Source organism: Hirundo rustica, chromosome 7 (genome assembly GCF_015227805.2).
Source record: "Hirundo rustica isolate bHirRus1 chromosome 7, bHirRus1.pri.v3, whole genome shotgun sequence".
NCBI lineage: Eukaryota > Metazoa > Chordata > Aves > Passeriformes > Hirundinidae > Hirundo > Hirundo rustica.
Window position 1 is genome coordinate 7,103,305 of NC_053456.1, and position 22,569 is coordinate 7,125,873.

Below are 22,569 nucleotides of genomic sequence, written 5' to 3' on the forward strand. Positions count from 1 at the left end.
TTTACTTTTCTCTCTCTTTTATATTGAAAAGAGTTGTCACTGAACTTAAAAGTTTAGCCCCCTCCATTTAATTTTTTTTAGCTATTCCTTTATCACTCCAGCTTACTTACAGTCTCCTCATTTGTTCAGACATTTATTCTTCCTTTCATAGTCCAAACTGCTCTTCTTTATCTTAATTCTTCCATTCATATTGTTCTTCCTACAGGTTTTCAGTGCACTGCAGCCTTCACACCACTGTGAAATCCTTTATTAAAAAAGAACTTTGCTACAAATAGCAAAGAATGGAATGGAATGCCCTTATGCAACTCTTCTCTTTACCAAACTGGTAACACTTTTATTGACAGCACTTGTAACAGAAGTGGTTTTTATTTTCTTTTGACAGTCATCCGTGAGATGGGATAAAAGAATAAGCATTGGCTCTTCGCTCCCGAGCAACCTCTCAAGTCCTGCAGATGATCTACCTCCAACTCGTATCAAGGAAAACCATATCTTAGAAGGGCTGAAAAAATTGCAGGAGCAAAAAATATTACTTGAACCACCTTCAGTAATATCAAAATGGGGTTACAAAGATTGCATGAACTCCAACGAAGGAATATATTCCCCTGGAATTAAGTGCGGCGGCCATAATGAACAGGCTCATTGTAAGCCAATGGAAATGGGAAGTATTTGCATTGAACACAACAAAACTTTCTCTTATGATTCAGATTCACATGATGATGCGGATGATGACTCTTCATCCTTACTGTTGCTGCAGGAAGTTCCAAGCAAAGACTGCAGGACCTACTGTAACAAATTAACTCATAGCATTTCTGACAGTCTCTTTGACTGGGATCCTAACAGGAAACATTTGCCAGAAAAAAGTTCATTTTTTAATTCAAAGGAAAGACCTGAGAAATTGACTAGTTTTGTCAGTGGATTTCAGACAGAAGTAAAATCATGCACCAGAGCAAAGCTGCCTGAGTTACAGTTAAATCAAAGCCATTCTAATATGGGCTGGAAGGACTTTAATTTTCAGCTTTCAGACACTGATGACAATGAAGTCTTGGATGAATTGCATATAGAAAGCAGTGATGAGAAAAGTCCCTCAGATTTATTAGCAACTCCCTTTCCTGAGAAGTACACAAAGACCTCTGACTTGCTCAAAGTCACGGAGAGTTCTCAGTTTGTATCTACTGGCAAAGAAGAGAACCAGGTACCTGTTCACTCAGACATTAGGCCGAAGACATGTAATTTCATTAAACAACAAAAGGTTATAAAAAAGACCTCTTCTGAAGAGTGCATTACGGTAATATACGATGCTAAGGATGGTGAGCCGATTGAATTCAGCTCACATCAAACTGGAGTTGTCAGTGTAACGAGAAATGAGATTTCAATCAACCAGCCACAAACTATGCCCGGTGCAGAATACACTGAACTGATACCTCAGGGAAGAACTGATTTGCAGCCAGGACCCAGTGCTAGAAACTATACTGCTTTAGAACGACAGGAAGATGAAACTGGGAAAAATACTCTTGAAGATAATACAGGGAATAAAAATACAGTTGTCCCCCTGACCTGTGGTGAATCTTCACGCTGTGGAAGAGTGACACAGCAAAATACTTCACGACAGAAACTAGTGAAGCCAGTGTATGAAGCATCATACAAGGCCAGTTCAAACTCTGCTGTGCATGCAGGAATCAATCAAAAGCCAAGTGTAACTAAAATACCCAGCAGAGGTAAATTTTCTCCCCAAAAAACTCTGATGACTGAGAGTGGGGAGGCACCTGTAGCTCTATCAGTGGGCCCCACAGCCCTTGAGAAATCACCTGCTCTGCCACCTGTAAAGCTTTCAAGATTCAAAAAGGCTCAAAGCCCACCTCGTCATTTTGATTCGAAAGTCGAATTTCAGGTTACAAAGGCCCCTGCCCACCCCCTGCCTGACTTGAAATGTCCTGGCAGAGGAGATGGGTCAAAGTATCCAAAGAGTCAGAGTCCAGCCTCACCACTGTTGCCTCAGCACCTTATAGAGCCCAGTAGCTATGGGGAACCTCCAACCAGAGACTTCCACTGTGATTTAGCCCCTGTAGAAGCCCGGTCTCCATCCCCACCCCTTCCTCCAGGCAGGTCAACATCCCTGTTGATTCGGCCTAATTATGCTAATTCTCCACCTCTAGCAGTAAAGCTAGCAGGAGCTGGTCCCACTGAAACAGCAAAAAATATACTGAAATCATCTCCATTAAAAGGGACTGTGAACTCTGGCTTTCATAATCAATCTAGTCATGAAATGCAAGCAAAAAATGTATCTTCTGGGGCCAAAATTGAATTATCTTACCTTCAAGAAAATGCAGAAGGAATTATGCAAAATAAATGCGCATCTCAGCAATCCCACAGTGCATGCCAAGGACTTTCCAAAGTTTCCACAAAGCAAGTCTGCCCAAAAAACCCTAATCAGGTGGGTCTCCACAGGAGTCATGAGTATTCCAGCACAGATTTTCAAACAGCCAGGTCCTTTTCTCTAGGTTGTCCGTCACTGGAAACAACTCCTTCACAAGACACATATTCCAGGAAAAACAATATTTCCAGTGACAGTGGGTTGGATCAGCTACAAGAGATGCCAAACATTCTCCCCACAACTCCTCAATGTCATACGACGAGCACAAGTGAGCCTTTGCTATCTCAGGTAAACAATTTCCCGTCAACGCTGTTTCATGCCAGTGATGCTGCACATGCCTCTCAAAACTCTAATGAGAGAGGAATGAAAACTCGTCTCCCTGTAGGGCTGAAATTATTTGTCAAATCTCCCCAGCTTCTCCGCAAGAGCTCTACTGTACCAGGGAAGCAGGAGAAGGACAGTATAAATGCAGCTTCCAAAAGTAATGTGAGTTCCAGTAAGTACAGGCAAAGTGAGTCTGTGTGTGTAACCACCAAAGGTGCAATGGATGTGGAATTAAAGGACTCCAAGTCTGATGCTGAAGTAAAAAATAATTGTGCTGTGGAACTTAGTATGGATACAGCATCAGCTCATTCACGTGAGAGCTGCAACTTGGTGGTAGACAGAGGAGATGGATTAGAAAACAAATTAGTTAAGAGATCCGTTTCTTCTAGCAACAAGTCACACTTGAAGCCAGCTCTGGGCATGAACGGAGCGAAAGCTCGTAGTCAGAGTTTCAGCATTCACACAGGGGAGAAGCCATCTGCCCCTGTGACAGAAGGTCTCGGGAAAGTACGGACTCAGATTATCACAAACACTTCTGACAGAGGGAATTCTCTAACGAGGCAGAGCTCAGCCATGGAAGGGCTTCAAATCAAGGCCACTCCTGGGACAGCAGTGACACCAGAGGCTCTTCTATATAATACTAAACCCACAGAAAATTCTTATCCTAGACAAGGCTCTCTTGGAAATACGAGTAGTTGCAATAGCCAGCATGGAAGCCCAAGCAAACTGCCCTTCAGATCATGTCAAAAAGTAGACCAGTTTCACAGCACTTCAAAATGCGATGGAAGCAAACCATTTTCTCAGAAAGATGCACACAGTCTATCTGTGCAGAGTGAGAAAAGCGCTGAAAGCTTTAAGCCTGAAGCTCTAGGTAAGAAAAGTGTTCTGTCAGCAGAATTGGAGTTAGAAACCTCGGCTGCTGTATCTTCCAAACAAATTTTGTCCTTCCAAAACTTTGACAGAGTAAGGTGTCCTCATAAACTGGAAACAACAAAGTCACCAAGACAGCAAATGTCTTTAAAATTAGCAGAAACCTCTGAGAAGGTTAATGATCTTTTGAGTTCGCCGTCTCTGCAACCTACAATAGAGGAGAAAGTCATGTTATGCATTCAAGAAAATGTGCAAAAGGGTCAGGGACAAACCAAGTCCCCCACTGTGGAGACTAAACAAAAGACTGGGCCTTCTATAGCCAGTTGGTTCGGCTTCCGAAAGAGTAAGCTCCCAGCACTGAGTAGCAGGAAGACTGATGTTCCTAAAACCAAGGTGGAAAAAAAGGATGCAAAAGTTTCAGGATTTGGAATTAAGCAGGCAAAATTAGAGAGAAGAAAAGAAAAGAAGAAAACTGAACAACACTGTGAAATAGAAAATGAAATTAACAGGAAAACAGACAGTGGTGACATTTTATCTATGGAGAGCAAAATTACGAAGCCTTCCCAAGACCCTTCTGGTGAGGTTGAGTGTGAACAAGTCAGAGGTTCTACCACAGCTGCCTACTCACCAAAAGACAGCTTTATGAGAGAGCTTTTAAACAGGTAAAAGTCCAGAACACAATTTGGGATGTGTTGATATCCGTGTAGCTTTACAGATGCCCAGATGGGATGTTCAATGTATGTTCTTTTTGTGCTAAGAATGCACATTAGCAAACAGTAGGTGCACAGTTGGGACTTCAATCTCCACAGGAAAAGGAAAAAAAAAACCCCAAACATTAACTATGAGATAATAATTTTGTTCGTGTTACTTTGTTAACCAAACCATTGGTCTTTGAAATTAAAGATAGGCGAGTTACATCCAAGCTGATAATTCAAATTATTCCAGAAATCAAGAATCTAGGCAGATGGTGTGTAAAGATAGAGGGTAATTAGGTACATGTTTCAATGTATTCCATCTTCCTGTACTGTGGCCAGAAAACACATATTTGGTAACTTGTCAGAATTAATTACTTTTCCAGCTATCACAACGTTTGGTCACAGAAGAACTTACCGATTGGTATATTGTGTTTTCACTTCTGCCCCACAGCAGTCCCAAATATCATATAAATCATCACATGTGAAAGGCTAAATTGATATACTACCTGAAATTGCAAGTGACAGGTTTGATCAAGGCTAGTTAGAAACATTTATCACTCAAAGGTCTAGAGACAGAAAGATACAAAGGGGTTACTTTAAGCATTAAAGGAATGGGAAAGTAGAGTGATTGAAGAAGGGCAATGCAATTTATCAGAGGAATCACTCTCTACCTGCAGAGTTGATAAGAAAGCAGCTCAGCAGACAGAAAGTGGATCAAATAATGTTTCCTACAGGAGTGTGTCGAAGGGCAGCTCCCAGGGCTCCTCTCTTCACGGCAACTCTATCAGCTCTCAAGGAAACCACAGGAAAAACAGCAACACAAAAGCTGATATGGAAATGCAGAATCAGACCCTGGTAAGTGCTTCAGTACATGAAAACATTATTACCCTTTTTTTAACTTCTGGATGTGTTTCTTATTGCCATTGCAAGCAGGATAATAATTGTTTATATATAAGATAGAAAGATTTTGTGTAGCTTGAGGATTGTGAATTAATGCAAAAGTTGTCAGCTTGGCTGTAGCCCACATTATACAGATAGTCATGAAGATTCTACTGCTTCTGCTGGCAATTCAATTCCAGTGAAGATACATGCACAATGATAGTCATACTGTAGTAGGGTGAAATAATAGGACTATTTTTTTAGTATTATTTTTTTCCCTTTCCCTGAAAATTGCATACCAGTAAAGAACATTCCTCTGAACATTATAGAAGTCATAAAGCCTGAGAAGTGTACTGCTGATGGGGAAAGGCAAATTATTTGACCACATTTGGGAATATTTGTCACTTAAGAGGGAATGTTCAAAAGCAAAAACATACATTGGACCTGTGCCTCACTTTGTGCCGTTAAAAATCTCCCTGTTAATGGCCTGTAGTTAGTTTTATACTTCAATAACTGTACCTGATAATTTAATTTACTCAGAGAGGAGGAATGTTTTAATGTAGTAGGAAAATTCTCCTGTTTTCTGTTAGCTGCTAGAGTCTGGTTCTGGACTAACTTTGCTGCACTGAGAAGTGTTCACACACAGTCTAGGATTGTAACCTAAAGTCAGGCTGAAGGGGTGCCCTTCCTGGTGAAGCTTCTTTTAATTAACTGTAGAATTTAGTGAGCAATATCTTGACTAGCAAGAGCCTTTCCCATGATGTTTTAAAGTCAAGCACAAGGAGAACAGAGATGCTTTAACCCTATGGCATTCTTTCCTCATTTCTGAGATAGCTGTCTTGTCCATAGTATTACAATTATTATTAACCATAACCAAGCCTGGAAACTTGTGTCAAATATATTTACTCTGAAGCTGAGGCCATTACTTTTGTTGTTCTGATAGAACTGAGTTACTGAAGTGCAGTACATACAACAATTTCATCTGGGGGAATCTGATACACAAGTTCTCTGGGAACATTGCAAAAAGCTTTTTAATGGGAACTTAAAAAACTCTTGGCTTAGGGCTGATGTTGAGGATGCTCGAGGTCAAGGCTTTGCGTATGTAGTTTCAAATTCAGGCAATTTTTTTTTTCCTTTTTTTTTTACTTTAATACATATATCTTTGCTGAGAACATCTGCAAGGTCATTTAAAAAAAAAAAAAAAAAAAAAAACCTTACAGGGAACATATGCAAAATGAATGTGTTTGAAAACTTTCCTCCTGACTCCTCTGGTATCATCTCTTCTTTGAAAATGTAGATGTCTCCTGCATTATAAAACCACAAATTATAAGCATATCTAAGGCTGTCCTTGTAGTGTCACTGAAAGGAAAGAGAGAGAATGAAAGTCTGGAAATGTGCAATATGCAGGAAATTCAATCCAACAGATCTAGAACTTAGATAGCAAAGCAGAGCCCCTTATCAGAGCCACTCAGTTTAACTATGCCCCATTTAATATGGCCCTGACAGCTTAGGGTATATCTTCACTGTACAGAAGTACAAAAAACATTGCTTCTGCAATTTCTTTCTAACTTATTATTTTCTAATGCTGCAATAATTTGCTGTGCTTTTTGTCCGTCATTTGTGAAGTCTTTCTAAATGCTGCAGTAATAGTCTTTTAAGTATATCTTAAAGAAACACACTTCATTTTATGAAGGAACTACAAAGATTGTCCTTAATGTATGTAAATAATGGAGAAATGCTAATGATGCTATTTAGTTTTTAAGGACATGTTAGTCATGGTGAAAAGGCATTACTTCTGCTATGCCATACCCTCTTCTGTTAGCAGGGAAACAAAGTATTTTTGTATGTTTTTTGAAGATTAAGTTATATTTATATGTTTCATTTTTTTGAGTTTCATATTGTGTTTACTGTGGTTCCTGAAAGAAATATCTAGTGCCAAAAGACTGATGACATCTAGAATAACGAGATTTGAAATGTGCTTACAGTTATTATTGCTAACTTATGAAAGAGATATACCTTAAGATTCCTCAGTATGTGGCGTTTCATCTTGTCCTCCAAACTTCTAAAAGAGAAACAGTGCAAAGCCTTTAAATTCAAAGTTCATTAATCTATTACTATCATTTCCAATTATTCTTTGGTGTCTGCTTACTTTGAAGCAGGTTGCAAAGGGCTGGGAGGTAGCTGTGACTGAAAACAGTCACATGCAGTAGAATGCCCTGTTGTGCATTTTTTTTTTTGCTCATAAAAAGACAAAATTAATGCTTTTGGAGAAGACAGCATAAATCTTTTGAAAAGCCCTAAACCGGGAAGATTTCTTTTCTTTTCTGAACAATGCAAAGTGCACTCAGTCATATGGTTCAGTGCTGCATTTCCAAACTGCTTATCAGATATATACTGCTGCTTTAAATCCCGGACAGAAGTTGCTAACATAAATTTTCGAGCAAGACTTTTTCCTTTAAAAGCTATTTAATTTTTGATGATTAAATCACTTTTCCTACTATGTGCCAGGTAAAGGCTGGAGGCACTATTATGCCATAACATATGCACCGATTGCCTCTGATTTCTGTTCATGCAAAGAACATTATTGCTGGACTGCCACTGAATTTATGGAAAAAACAGTGTTCCACCAATGGTGGCCTTGTGCATTCACCTTCAGAGGGAGACGCTTCCCGTTAGTGTTCATCAAAAAAGCACTTTGCTCTAAAGGCCAGCCAGCAGAAATACATAACACTTTAGCCTACACCAAGGATATTCCACCTTCTCCAGTACTTTTTCACGTCCTTGGCTGGAGCTTAAGGTGAGATACAATCATTTTTGTGCTGCGCTGCTTCATTTCGTCTTTGTGATTTTATTGCAGCCGTGTGTGATTTAGAACAGCCACAGGCTTCACTTTGTGAGGTGGAAACGTGGCACCAAATCCAAGACACCAGGAGTTTTGTGTGGCGCTCTGTGTGCGCAGTCTGTGTGTTTGGGGAACACCCAGGGATCTACTGCAATATTGTGAAATGTCACAGCAGCACTTGGCCATGCACTCTGCAAATGTGAGAAGCTGTTCCACCTGGAACTGGATGCCAAGTGAATGCTCGCCTCCTCATTTTCCATAGCCTGAAGAGAGGCATTTCGTAAGAAAGAAAAGATGTAATCAAATCCCCAGGATTAAGAGATGATAAATGCACTTTTAAAAATCCAGAGAGCAAGTCTTTGGTGTCATACTTAGGCTGCTGACATGAGGTCAACAGGTCTTCTTGTGTAACCCAGCAAGCAGGATTTACACTGTGATCGAAGATATGTCATGCAAATGATGATAAATTCCAGTGGTTTAAATTACAAAATGTGCTTTTGTTATTGTGAGCGTGCTGTAAGCAGTTTAAAACAGCAGAGAGTCATTAGCAAATAATTTAAGATGCCTGAGATACTGAAAGCAATTTTTTCTCTGATGCTGCCTTTTCTCCTCTCATCATCCTGGAAGTATCTTTATTCCTGTTTGATTCATGTAGCATGGCAGAAAAATATGTCCTTGAAGCAGAATTGTGACCTTGATGGCACGTGATGGAGGGGGATTTCACTGTGTGTTAGGGAGAGACTCAGATTATCTGTACACCTGGGAAATAGGAGGGCAGAATAACAGGACAAAGATACAACTTTGAAAAAACCCATAATATCTGAGGGATTTGAGTAACACAAACTTGAATGCCACATGCAGGCTCTTAGAGTGCACTGAGGTCTTAAATGAATTTTTTCTTTCGTCTAGCTAATAAATGCTTTTAAACAGAGGTGGAAATAAAACCACCAAAGTTCAGTGTTTGCAAACTGAACTAAAGAGATACCACCATCTATTAGGTTTTTATTTTGAAGAACTGCATCTTCCAAGGGTATTTTTCATTGCTGCATATTGTGATTTTGAATGAAATTAAAGTTGTTACCATCAGATACCATTCATAGAATGACAGGTTATATATTCCACTCTTCCCTGCCGTGTAACTTTACTCTGATTTATTTCTGCAAAACATTCTGTAGTTGTCATGAAGCAACATAAACATAGTCACAGCTGTTCTTCACTTTTGTTGTTGCACTATGTACAGGCTAAAGTAGTCACAGAAAACCTGCAAGAAGAAGAGGAGGACACCATGGCAAGGACTACATGTCAGAGTCATGTGATAGGTATTAAATTATATTTTACACTGGATTTTATTGCTGTCAATTCTTGCGAAAAAGACACGTTTAATTCTCATTACTGTGCTTGTTTGCCCCCTTATGTCAGCTTTAGCCTTCATTTAGCTGCTGGATAGCCAGATTTCGTCAAATGCATGAGATGAGTACAGGGCATTACAGTTGTGGGTCAATGCAATGTTTGACTGCAGGGCCTTGGGATCTGGTTATGAAAGATGATTTCAGCCTCCAAGAACAGTGGGTTACGTACAGGGGCTTAACATAAGGGTTGTTGTGCATGACATTTTCAGTGGGAATAATACTGACATACTGTAACTCTGTCATTTGGGCCTTGAATCAGTAAAATTCAGAATAAAATTTAAGTAGCAGAATAATTGTTGTGATAAACTAAACCACATGGAACAGCAAACAGGTGTCTGTTCAGAAGACCTCAAAGCTGTTATTGAAAATAAAGTTGCCTGTGCTGTAGAAGGGTGGTACCATGCACCCTGCCTCATGATTGGCACGTACTAATTTTTCATCTCAGTACGTGTAAAAATATCCAATAGGCACTGGAGGACAAAACAGAAGTCTGAGGTTTGTATTAGAGCATTGTGTCACCAATATAAGGAACCAACTGAACAAGAAAAATTCACCTTTATCAAGTTCCCTTTGCACATAGAGACTGCAGTAAAAAAAAAAACATTAAAAAGTTAAAATCTGATTCCATTTTTTTCTAGCCAGAATATCTTACATTTCGCTGGTACTGCCAACCCAGCGAGTCCAAACAGAGGTATGACGTCGAAACACATTTCTTTTGGGGGCATTAGGAAAATGTTTGCATGCTTCATTGACTTGTACAACCCTTTCAGTCCTAAATTCAGACAAATAAACTCTGGCTGTGTTACCTGAAGGAAAGATCCCTAAACTCTTCCCTCTCTGAGAACTCAGCCGTAACCTGGCTCCATGACAGCAACTGAATAACAAGAACTTTGTGCAGTGTAAGACTCTGAGGGCATTCTGTCACTAGCCCTGCAAACAGAAATTCATGCCTCTCATGCTGTGCGTAAAGGACTTATTTTCTGTTACCAGAAATTGCCCAGCACAGAATACCTCACCTAAGATAGTTCAAAATTATTTTTCCTTATACTGAAATAATTACTTTGACTCCATCCCAAAAAATTCTCAAAACTTTTACTTTGAATTATGTGAAATGATTCAATTTTTTTAAATCTAGATACTGGGAAAAAACCCATAGCAGCTATTTGCATAGTTTGGGGTTTTTTTCATAAAAAGACTCGAGAGCATCCTTGTTGTTTATCAGTGTAATTGGCGGTTGTGGCTGAGGCCTAGTTGCTATATTTTGATATTATTTGTTATTGGGTCCTGTAATATGTAGTTCTGGTGGCTTTTGAGAGTATTAATATTTTGTTGCTCCTCCCACAGGCACCAAATCTGAGTCTCTGACAGGACGTAGTGGTTATGGAGCGGGTTGTCAGATGCTTTTAAAATTCCGTGCTAGAAGTTCTGGCATTTTTCTGATACAGAAGTTTTCATAGAAGGATACTGATTTTTTTCCTTGCTGAAACTCTGTGCATCTCTCACTAACTTGTTCCATGGCCTCACCACTCTTATAGTAAAGAATTTCTTACTAATTCCTAAATCCTCTCTCCCTCAGCTTAAGGCCATTCCCCCTTGTCTCCTGAGAAAACAAAGTTCGCTGTGGGTTTTTAGCTGTATTTTAACACATTTATTCTACTGGTTTTTATCAAAACAGATCTAAATGTGTAGTAGAAAAGCTATGATTTAGCAGGGAGAATGTTTTTTATGCAGCAGGAAAAGCACATGTTTCTGTAGCTGTCACTAAAACAACTAAACTGACAGCAGTCCTGCCCAGTTAACCAATAAACACGATACTAATAACAGGCTTCGAGGTAGGTGTCATGTGAGACAGTTCTGGTTCATCATGTTCTAACAGTGAGATACTCCTGGGCATGAATCAAAAAATGTGTAAAACACCAGTTGCTACGTTTTTAATTGTCAGTTGCTGATCTAAACCAATTTAAGTATTTTGCTGGCTCTTCAGATTTGCTCAGTTGAAAGAAGGCAACAGTGCCCGGTTATATACAATTTCCCTCCTCATATACTTATATCTCAGGAACACGTAATCATTTCCATATGAAGCAGTCATTATATTGTGCTATATCGTTCTTCAAAATACATTTGAGCCATTTTGAAAGTTTTTTAAAACATGTTACACCCTGAATGCCTTTGCTGTAGCGTCAGTGAAGAAGCCAAATGTGGCTGTGGCTGTAGAGATGCTGCCAGTTCTCCCACCCCCACAGACAGCAGACCTAAGGACCCATGAGTATCTCTTTGAAATCCAGCCATCCTCAGGGCTCTTCCCTCAAGCCCTTTGCAATAAAGTAGTTGTGTTTTGAAAGAGGGATGGAGTGGAAAACGCTAAAGTACCTAGTAAGAGGAAGGACATGATGAAAAGGTTGACTTCCCCTTCATGTCATAACAGACTCCCCAGCTCAGACAGGTACAGCAGGGTCTTCCAAGTATTCCTATAAATAAAATTCCTTTATTGAATGCACAGATGACATGTCAAGCTCCTGACAGTATTGTTCTCATGTAAACATAAAAAATGCACCTTCATTTTTACAAAGAAAAAAAATTCTGTTCCCCTCAAGGGAGTGGAAGTGTCATTATTTGTCTTGAATTTCCCCATTGTCACAATGGCCCAAAAACTTACAAGACAGTTACAGATGACACCTTCACATTCAGAATGTAATAATTGGACATCTTGAGAGGAACAAAGCATTTGTTTAAAAGTTCAATATATCATATTTCAAGTGCTATTTCAAATTAACAGCTACTCCTGGAAAAGTGTGATTGTTTTAATTATAATGCATTCAGAATTTTCATTGATAAACAGCTTCAAGGGAAAAGTCAAAAATCCATGGCACAAGTAAACAAATGCTAATTACTGAAGAATTCATTCCTGCAGACAACTTCACATGGGAATACTAGGGTATGCAGCAACACTGGTTTTGGGTATACACAAATTAACAGGCTGTTTTCTTTTTGGGAATATATCTGTAATGAACAAGAAATTTAGTTGTAATTAATCATATCATTCTTCGGTGTTGGTATGAACCTCTGCTGAGGCTGAGGGGAAAGACTGAATGTGCCATTTTCTCAGACAGCAACACTTGGGTGATTTATCAAACTCCAGTTTGAAATTTGCATGATAATAATTTTTCTGGGTCCAGTTTCCTTTTCTGTTATCCCAAATGGGTGAAATTATGCTAGAAGAGCAAGTCAGAATGGAATAAGCTTTTTGCTAATGATATATTCAAGCTTCACACAAAACAGACCCTCAGCTTAAATAGGCTGATGAGAAGTGTCTGAGAATTTCAAGTCTTCTTAAATTTACACTCAGGTTTCAATAAAAAAGAAAGAGGGTTTCATTTTTTTTTGTCACAGATATTTCTGTGTGTGAATATGTTTATTTTCCATAGTGGGTTTCCAGCAGGCATTGCATCCTTAGCAACATCAGTGAATCAAACACTTCTGGTCTAAAGCACTGAAATTCAGGGAGTACATGGATGCCTGGGCAGTTCATCTGAAGGAATTGTTTTATTGAACTGGAAATCGTATGGTTTCAAATGTTATATTTAATATGTCACAGATTGAACTAAAAGGCCAGATTTCATTGTATAATAAAAGCCTATTGAGTTTTGACATGAGGGGCATCGCTGCTGATTTTTTTCATCAAAATAACATCACTGGTAAGAATAAAATAGATTTTAATAATCAGAATAGACCTGAAGTTCCTTGTGTGTTCTCTAGAGAGCAAGTACTTGATAACAGGAGAATTGGTCGTAGCAATCCAAAATACATGTGGGTGTTACTGGTGCTGCCTGCTCCACTGGAAGCACAAGGTACTTCCTACTGAAGCTGTGTGGGGAGTTAAATCCCTGAGGCAGGCCGGGGTTAGAATTCACAGTAGAACAATTCACAGTTCCTGGAAACAAATTACCTAACTGTGCATTGACCCCTGTTGTGCGTTTGGAGAATTCCAAGTGAAATTCAGAGCTGGACAAAGATTATGGAGATAAATGTAGCCAGAATTCTTGAAACTTTGAAGAAGGACTTGGAACTAATATTTGTCAAATTTTCATTCGAGGGCCAGGTCAGTTGCTCTAAATGGATTCATCCAGTGTTAAATGGGAACCTTGTAGACAGAGCAAATGCTTTCAGCGACTTAAAAGGGTTTTGAAAAGTCTCCTAGCTAGGAAGAGGGTTGGGCTTCCACACTATCAAAGCAACATTAAAAGTGCACTGTAGACTTTGGTGCTTTGTGCCAGAACAAAAACACACACTGAGGTCAAGGGATTCTTTTGTAGCTCTGCTGTAGCCCAGTGCTCAAATCCATTAAAGTTCTTGATAATCATCTGCCTTGTGGCAGGCTTTATCATCCTTTTTTCTGCTTTCCAAGAACAACCTTTCAGAAGGGTTTTGCAGCGTAATTTAAAAGCAATCTGGTCAGAAAAAGGAAGAAACTTATTTTTTTAAGAAACTTTTTTGAGATTTGTCTTCTCTAGGGAGCATTTGGTTGAATCCCTTAGATGCTTCATGTTCCAGAGAGGAAGTACAGTGAGTGCTTTATATGTTGCATTGTGCGTTTTAAAATCCCCTCCTTTAAGCTTTATATGCAGCAAAGTGGTCGAACTCTATTTTCAGCAGAAACCAGGAAAGTCCTTCACAGCAAGTTTTATGGATAAGTTGCCAGCTCCTGTATAGCAATTTTACAGATAATACTGATAGCAAAGGTACAGCATGTAACTTTGCAGATAGAAGTAGGTTTGACTTAAAATGAAATGTCAGCATTACAATTATTTGTATTGACGTATCAAATACTGAAGATGATAACCTTGGCTTTTGTATTCTGATATTGTTTTATTCAGCACCCAGTAGCCATAGTATGAAATTATATATATGATAATAAGAAAACACACTTCATGAGCAGAATATTCTATGAGAAGGGCCTGCATTCTTTCTAGTGCTCCAGATAAATTTGTTTCTGGCTCCTCTTTTCGTCCTGGTTCTTATCTATGTTTTTCCCACAAATAGATCCATTTTTTTCCCTCACCTTTCTCCTCATGTTTGTTCACCTGCTTCATTTGCAACTGGTGGTCACTGCTTGTGTGGACTCTCCACAAGTCAAGACTATCATTCAGAGCCTTTCTGTATCCATACCAATAACCATTTATAACAAACAGATCCTTGCTCCAGTGCCATCTGCCTTTTTTCTTTTTTTTTTTTTTCCCTCTTGGTTTCTTTCTGAAATCTAAATCTGATGAACACTGGAACTGAGAAATTAATATTTCACATTTCATTTCTGAATGGGCCATTTAATGTACCTACTCTTAGTGCTTAGTTATATAAATTATCCGATGTCTTACCCCAATGCTTGCTGAAAACAATAGCAATCACTCGGCTTGTTTAATGAGCTTGTACCAAGTTTCCAATGAGAGAAAAAAAAATACTGGACACCCCCCTCTGCCAAACCAGACACTTGGTTTTGTCCAGCATTACTCAAACTACTAAACCTGAGTGTTTTTACTGGGGTACTAAGTAAACAGCTATTAAGTTCATGTTTTCTCATTCTTGGGGAATTGAAATAGATGTGAGAGAAACAAGCCAGATTAATGTGGTAAATACATTAAATTTGACATGCATCATCCTAAAGCATGTCCATTAAGTCTGATACATTTGAGCAAACACATTTACGTTAGGGAACCCTCAAAGGCTGGAGACAGATTGCATGAGGTTTGTAATGGATTACTGAGATAAATGTAACAGTAAGTGAGAGGGGAGAGATGGTGAGCAAACTTGTCTGTGTTACAGCCTGTGCATTCAGTAAAGAGGGATGATCCACATCACTGTGGAGAGGCAAAGGGATAAGCCACAATTTGCTTAAATGCCCGCCAAATCACTGGGTGCCTCAAATGCATGTAATGAAGAACAATATTCAACTGATATAGTGTCTTCTCACCTCAAAAGAAATCCTCTCTTGTCATGAAGTCTCAATGCCTGAGAAAGCAATTTATCACTGTCAGCATTAATTCCCTTTCATCAGGCCATTGATAGAAGTTAAGAACCATTTAGCAATCATCACTGATACAGCAGTTGAGTCATTCATTTACACATTTTCAGATAAAGGAAAATTGTTTGCTTTATCTTCCCCATCACCACTCAGCAAAGCTGAGGAATACCTAGAAGTCTCTGCACATGAGGTTGCTGTCTATAAAAGTCATCAAGCAGAACCAGTTATCATTGAATCCATTTCCAGCCTGGGTCTGTTCCTATTTCACATCTGCAAAATGTTCCATTTTGATACAAGTTGTGATAAGGTATTAGATTTTTCATGAACTATGAGCAACAGTACAAGTATGCATGGATTTATTTGCACATCGTAACAAAGCTGTTTTTCCAAGCCCTGTGTGCATGTGGAAGCTGAGAGGTTGGTGTTAGATCTGTAGGTGCTAGCTGTATTGCTTAGCAAGTGTGCTAGAGCCTTGAAATGGGAGTTCAGCATAGCAGACAATTTAAAATTTGCTCACTTGCTGTGTCTAACCAGCTTCCAGCCTGGCTGTTAATCCAAAGGGCTAGGATCCCAATTGCTAGAACAATGATGAATTGATAAATAGTAAAATAAATTGCTTGCCTCTAGCAATGTTGGGATCCAAACTTGTTCATTAAAAAAAATACCAAAACAAAACCAAAAAAGCCTCAAAATCTAGTGCCACAAGTGTCCTGAAGGATGTGAGAGACCATCACAATCTTATTTACCATGGTGTTACTGTACAGACAGTAGAGGAGGCATGTTTGAAAGTGCGTGAACAGAATTAAGATCATCTGGATAAAAAGCAGATCCATTTGTACTCTGACTTACCAAAATACCTAAATTTATGCCATTTGCTGCCTCCATGTAATATCCCCAAACTATGTACATTTCCATGCAATTATCAAGCACTATTCTTCCCCTTTGATGCTCCAGAATCTTCATTTTCTGATCCTTCAACACCCTTGAAATGACCTGTGGCTGTTGTTTACCTGTCTGAACCGGAGCAGCTAAAATGAGTCATCACTGATGGGAAATCTCGTTTAATAACCAGTAGGCATTGCAAGAACTGACTGTCCTGTGTGTAGACACATCCCCCTAGGTTGGAAGTCAAGTTTAAGTTTTTTAAATCTTCAAAAATCTGTCCCTGACCAGTGTGCCATTTCTCTGGGACACTTCACACAACATTTTGGAGTCCTGTGTTGCTATTCTGCAATATTTGCATTGCTGAAGATGTGGTGTGGTCCTGCTGTTGAGTGGCCTTCCAGGACAGTGTGCAACAGCCTTAATTACCATCCCAGGTCTTGCTCATCAGAAATACTCACACTGGTGCATGAAACTGATGAAATACCCTTTCCTTCTACTGAGTTGCTCTGCATATTTCCAGTGGAACTTTATTAAAATAAATGACTGCACTTTTTTTTTGTATGGTTTTTGTATGGTTGAGAAGGTGAACAAGCTACACTGCAGAACAGGCAGCTGAGAGAGGAATGGCGTTTTGTGTGTTTGGAGCACTAGAAACAGCATGAATAGTGTCAGCTGTACTGTGTTCTCAACTTGTTTGGCATTTGGGCATTGCTGCAGGGATTGATTTTGAAGTAATGGTCTGTAGGAGCCTATGATAACAGAGTGAAACTTTCTGTGCATTTTTCTAGTTGATACCTGTATTTTTGTGAAGATGATGGAGAACCTTGCCAGTGTGAATAATAAGAAACTAACATCCATTAATGTCTTCTAATTTATGTCATCTTGCCTTCTTCACAGTCTGGCGAAGACAAATCACTTCTTTTTACCTTAAAGATAGTGCACATAGCATTTGTCTAATTGCCAGTTCTTCTACAGCTCTGCTGCAGCCTACTGTCTAGCTTGTCTTCCCTCTGTGGAGAGAATTAATATTTTGGATCAACACTTCCTTATTAGCCACAGTGATTTGCTGTTAATTTCCTTCTTTGTCATTACATCTACTCTCCCAGAAATACCAAATTTTATCACTAGAATGAGGAGTGTGTCTCTTTATGCATTACATATAGGATACAGTCTACTTATTATTCAAGATACTGAGAATCTGCTGGTCTCATTCAGGCTTAAAATGTCAATTAAACAGGATGGCTGGGTTCTGCCACTCTGGAGCGAATGCTGCTGTGTTGATTTACTGTACTTTACAGCCTAGCCCAATCTATATTCATTTTTATCACTCAAATCAGGACTGTGCCTGATTATCCTATCTCTTACAGGATGGCACACACTGGTATTCTCTACAGCAGTATGAGTCCTGTTTGAAACTTTTTTGCTTTACCTGTTTTTTCGCTCCTGGCGAGGGCCATCTGTGGATGTGTTTATGAAGCTTCAGTCATGCATTTCCCATTAATTCATATACCTGAAGTGCAACTGAGCAAACTGAAAAGCATTTCTAGTGTGGATATGTAATTTTAAACGTTTCATCCGTGCTCACAGGGACTTTATGCTCCTTTTCTGCAATGAAATCTAGTGTAACCTTTATGAAAAATACATTTTTACCTGAATTATCAGTTAAGTTTGAGCTGTATTGGCAAATGCCTTTCCCTTTTCGCTCTGAGGATGGGATGCCTATTCCTAATTTTGTTGCTGTTTTTAATTGAGTTCGAGCTTTGATTCATGTCTTCAGTCTGACACCTGAATTGTTGACATATGATTATGCAATTAGTCATCACTGGAGATCATAGAAAAACAGACCCTTCAAAAAAAAATCACTCTAAGAGAGAAATGGTCCCTATACAATTAATGCATAGTTTTTAATACTGGATTAACTCAATTTCCCAGTGTTTGGACAATTCACTGTTAGGAAAAGAAAAGGAAATCAAGCAATGTATTTACAGTGAATAACTTCTTTACTCCTTTTCTTTAACAAGGAGAGGAGCAGTATGTTGTTTCAAAACTGTCATCCTAATGGTGTTTTAGTGGCACCACGTAACGTGGCATGCATTTTTTGCAAAAAACAGAATTCCTGGGGGAAAAAAAAAAAAAAAAATCTCAGTTCATTCTTCTGCCTTCAAATCATGATGATTTCTCACCAGCTCCTGCTCGCCTGCAGTTAGTTCAACATTGATTCAGCTGGTTTGGAATAGCTGAACTTGGGTACCAGAATGGAAGGATTATAGTGCACCTAAAAGTTACTTAAAGCTTTGTGCACTCACTCTGTTAGTAAGTTTTCATTAATTAAGAAATAAAATTTTTTTTCCAGGTGTGCATGTATATTTTAAGTGATTGTTAGCAGTACCCTTAAGTAAAGCCATCCGCAGGGCAAAACTAAAAATAAATTATTTAAAACTTCATTTAATATTCATGTGGCTTTAATTTCAGGGGTTTTTTTACTAACAAACAAAAAGCAGTGATGTTACAGAATAAATATAGTACATTCTCTAGTGCATTGCAAAACCCAGAGCTTCCTATGCACTTAGAAACTGGTCTGTGTTTACCAGAGACAGCATTTTTGCTTAAAGCACTATCCCTAGTCCTATCTGTTGGGAATAGAAAATCAAAGAAGGTATCTCAATGTGAGTAAAACCAAACTCCAATTTATAAGAGTTGCTTAACAGCAAGCAAATCAGTGCTTCCATCCCGTTATCCTTAAATGCCTCCAGCGCAGTCATCAGTGAGCAGAAGCCCTACATGGAACAGCCAGAGGCTCCCCTGGGCACCATGTGCAGCCCATGTCTCTGAGCTGCTAAGTGTGACCTCCTCACTTCTCTAACTGTGCCTTAATGCAGTTATTCTTAAAATAAACCAGCTGCCTCTAATAATACCAGCAAAATCCCAATCTTAATGCATCTTGTAAGTATTTTTCAGCCAGCTGTTAATTCCTGAACTACCTCCAGGAAAGCTGCGTGGAGGTATCTCTGCACAAGCGTTATTCATGACAGGGATTGCAGGTTGGTTATGCTCTGACTGCCAAACATCTACGTTCTTTATCCTCATGGCAGCACTCCAGTGATGGAGAAGTGGGATTAGCTCTGTGTTCTAATGGGAAGAGCTGGGGCATAAAGCGAGGGAGATAAAGGCCTGTGGATACATGGAAAAGGCATGGCTGAGGCAGCCCTTAGCACCTGGGTAGATAACAAACCTTCCTGTCTTGGGCTTTGCTATTTACAGGCAGGACTCCTGAGAGCTGGGATGTGTCTTTCCTGTTAGAAGGGGAGCATCCATCCGCACCTCGCATGAGCCATCCCTGGGAAGATGTTCCTGAGACTGTGCAATTCTGGCTCCCAACCTTCACATTTCAGGGTTCTGAGGGAAACAGAAAGCTTTGCTCAGTGAAAAAGCCTGGGAAAGCTGCGTTCCTGTGCTGCAGCAGACCTGTTGCTTACCTTGGATTCACACCTTGCTTGAGGTGTGAGGACTTCTCCTTCTTCTCAGCTCTTACTCATCTCTAGCTTCCTCAAAGATAGCTACAAAGTTGTAAGGCTTTGGGGATATACAGCCAGAAAAGAGGAATTGCTCCCTAAAAGAGTTTCTAGGCTGGCCTCATTGGCAGCCAGGCTGCACCCAGTCTTCATTTAATTACCTTTTATACAGAGCTTCAAGCTGCTCTTCAAACAAATTATAAGTCTCAATATATCTTTTCTAGTAGGAGTAAAATAGTATCTATTCCTAATATCCTGTCTCCTGAGAACAGTGAGTAGATTTTGAGGAAGAAAATATAACAGCATAATACAAGAGAGATAATTTCAGGTGCTGCTGGTTGTGGGACTTCCTCAGCTGGAAAACTGCACATACACCTTTGTATTTAATAGAGAGAGGTGTCGAGTTGCAAATTTAAAAAATTATCCAATTTCTTTCTCCAGCTCATTTTGTCCTCTTTAATAACCCTATTCCACATTGCCACCATTACAAGCATGAAGGAACCAGATCTAAATGCCTGGAGGAAGATAGGAAACGTTTGTTGAAAAAAAAAAAAAAGGTCCATAGATAACTGCTAAATTGGAGTACAAGATCATTAGTATTCTCTAATAATTAAAACTAATCTTTTGAGTTACTAGTAGAAATGTATTTTAAGATGGGACTAGAATTAAAATGAGGCAGCAATTATCTGTTTCAACTCAGAAAATGCACTTCAGATGGGATTGTGGTCATGGAAAACTGTGAAGACAACTGACAATTTATTTGATAAATGACATACTGAAGTTTGTGGGTTTTGCAAAATGAAATGTGACTAGGAAGAAAATAGAACACCAAATAAGTTGGTAAAGTCTGTATTTATTTAGTTTATTGTTATTATAAATAGGCATAAATTGTAATCCCAAATTCAAGTAGCCATGAATGAAGTTCATTATTTGAAAATACACAGCACAGTCCTCCAATTTATCCTTCTTTAGTATATGTTGGAAATAATCTTGTGCCACCAGTGCAGTGCCCATGGGAGTGTAGGGCTGTGAAAACTTGGGTCTCCTCTAGTTCTACCTTGGATAGCTTTAGAGTTTTTTAATTTTGCACAGTGATTGTACCTCAGATCTAGATAGAAAACAGTGATGCACTCATCTTCGATCAAGTGGATCAAATTACAGTATAAACCCCGAAGGAATAATCTACTTAAAATTGACAATGATTTGGCAGAAATACATTTTTTTTTTTTTTTTTTTTTTTTTTTTTTTTTTCTTTTTTTTTTCTTTTTTTTGTGTATGTGTGTGTGTGTGTGTGTGTGTGTGTGTGGTTGCTTTAGCATTGCAGATGAAGAGAAGGATGTGCAAATAAAGAGATCTGTTTTGCCATCTGTAGTTTAACTTCTTCCTGCCAATGCCACATGTAGCCTAAAGATGTTTATTAACTTTTGAAAGAATTTTGCAGGGACCTATCAACATTTGAAATATTCTTCTGAAAAGAAAAGAAAAGGAAAAAAAACTATTAATTTTTAATTTGGCATGTTTCAAAATGCTAGGAAAAGCTATACTCCCTCTGTGTTCCACAAGAAAGCCAGTATGTTATCTGGTTCCCCGTGACAACTTAGTGGAAACTCTTGAACTTTCTAATGCAAAGAAAGGTAATTTGTTAGAATTGGTGCATTGTGTTTCTGATGGGAACTACATCCTTCCATTTTTAATGTCCTGGATAGTCCTTGGAGAAGGCCTATTCAGTGTTATTTACCTCTCAAAACCTGTCAAGGCTTGAGTCTGTACTTCTGAAAACAGCTTGCTGGAAATTTCCCAGCAAAACTGTTCTTGTTTCAGAGCTATTTTTGACTGATATATTTTTTTTTTCTGAAAATGCCTGCTTTCTGTAGAGAATTCTGGTGGTTACTTAAAAGATTTCAGCTGAAATTTCTGTCAATCATGTACAGTTTTGTAGGCCAAAACTTGAAAATTTATGTGAGGAATATCTCAAACCAGCTGTAGTGGTGAGCACAGGGGAGGATTCCACATTTTTCATGAGGTGGGATGCTTCTTTTAAAGAAAATATGTCCCTGTGCTACTAGTATTATACCTGGAAAGCCTGATATGAGCAGAACTACCTGTGATTTTTCTGACATAAAATACATTTGTCATCTTTGTTGTTGTTTATTTTTTACGTTAAGATAGATTTGCCATCAAATTCAAGTAACATAAAGACTTCTGTAACTTTGCCTCCTCCAAATAGATGCTATTTATGTGTGATATGAAGTAGAAATAGTGTCTGTTTGCAGTAATTGCATCTGATATCTGTCAGTGTGTTTCATAAGTAACATCATGGTGGGGAGTGGCTGAGATTATTGAGCTGCTTCTGGAAGTCTCAATCCCCTCAAGCAGCACTAAGAGGCAGCTGCCTCCTGTCACTCGTGGCACAAGTGGGTAGAGAGGAAAAACTGCACTTACACCACAGTAGGACCTATAATTATTTCCTCTCCAACTTCTAAGTCCTTCCCTCTGTGCCACCATCCAGAAATGTCTCTTCTTATTATGCCTGATCTGAAATAGGTGAATTGCCTGACCATTTTGAGTGATCCTGTGTATGCACGTATACCTGTTTAACAGGACTGCTGATGGGTGCCTTATTTTAGCTCTTTGCGCCTTGTGGTTTCTGGAAAGATTTTTATGGGTTATTCAAGAACCAAAGAAAAACTCACATATTGTTTTAAATAGGTGGTCAAAATAACCATGAGTTATTTTATAGACTTCTCAGCAGTGGAACAGTCCCTA

The 22,569-nt window shown here is 38.9% G+C and overlaps 1 protein-coding gene across 1 annotated transcript in view; it reads left to right on the forward strand.

Annotated features, from left to right (window-relative positions):
• NCKAP5 (NCK associated protein 5) overlaps window positions 1-22,569 on the forward strand; it is a 347,214-nt gene that overhangs the window by 288,317 nt on the left and 36,328 nt on the right. Inside the window, exons 13-15 of the mRNA XM_058421378.1 lie at window positions 383-4,227; window positions 4,995-5,115; window positions 9,222-9,300. Coding sequence (XP_058277361.1) covers window positions 383-4,227; window positions 4,995-5,115; window positions 9,222-9,300 — 4,045 coding nt within the window. The remainder of the gene's footprint in view (window positions 1-382; window positions 4,228-4,994; window positions 5,116-9,221; window positions 9,301-22,569) is intronic.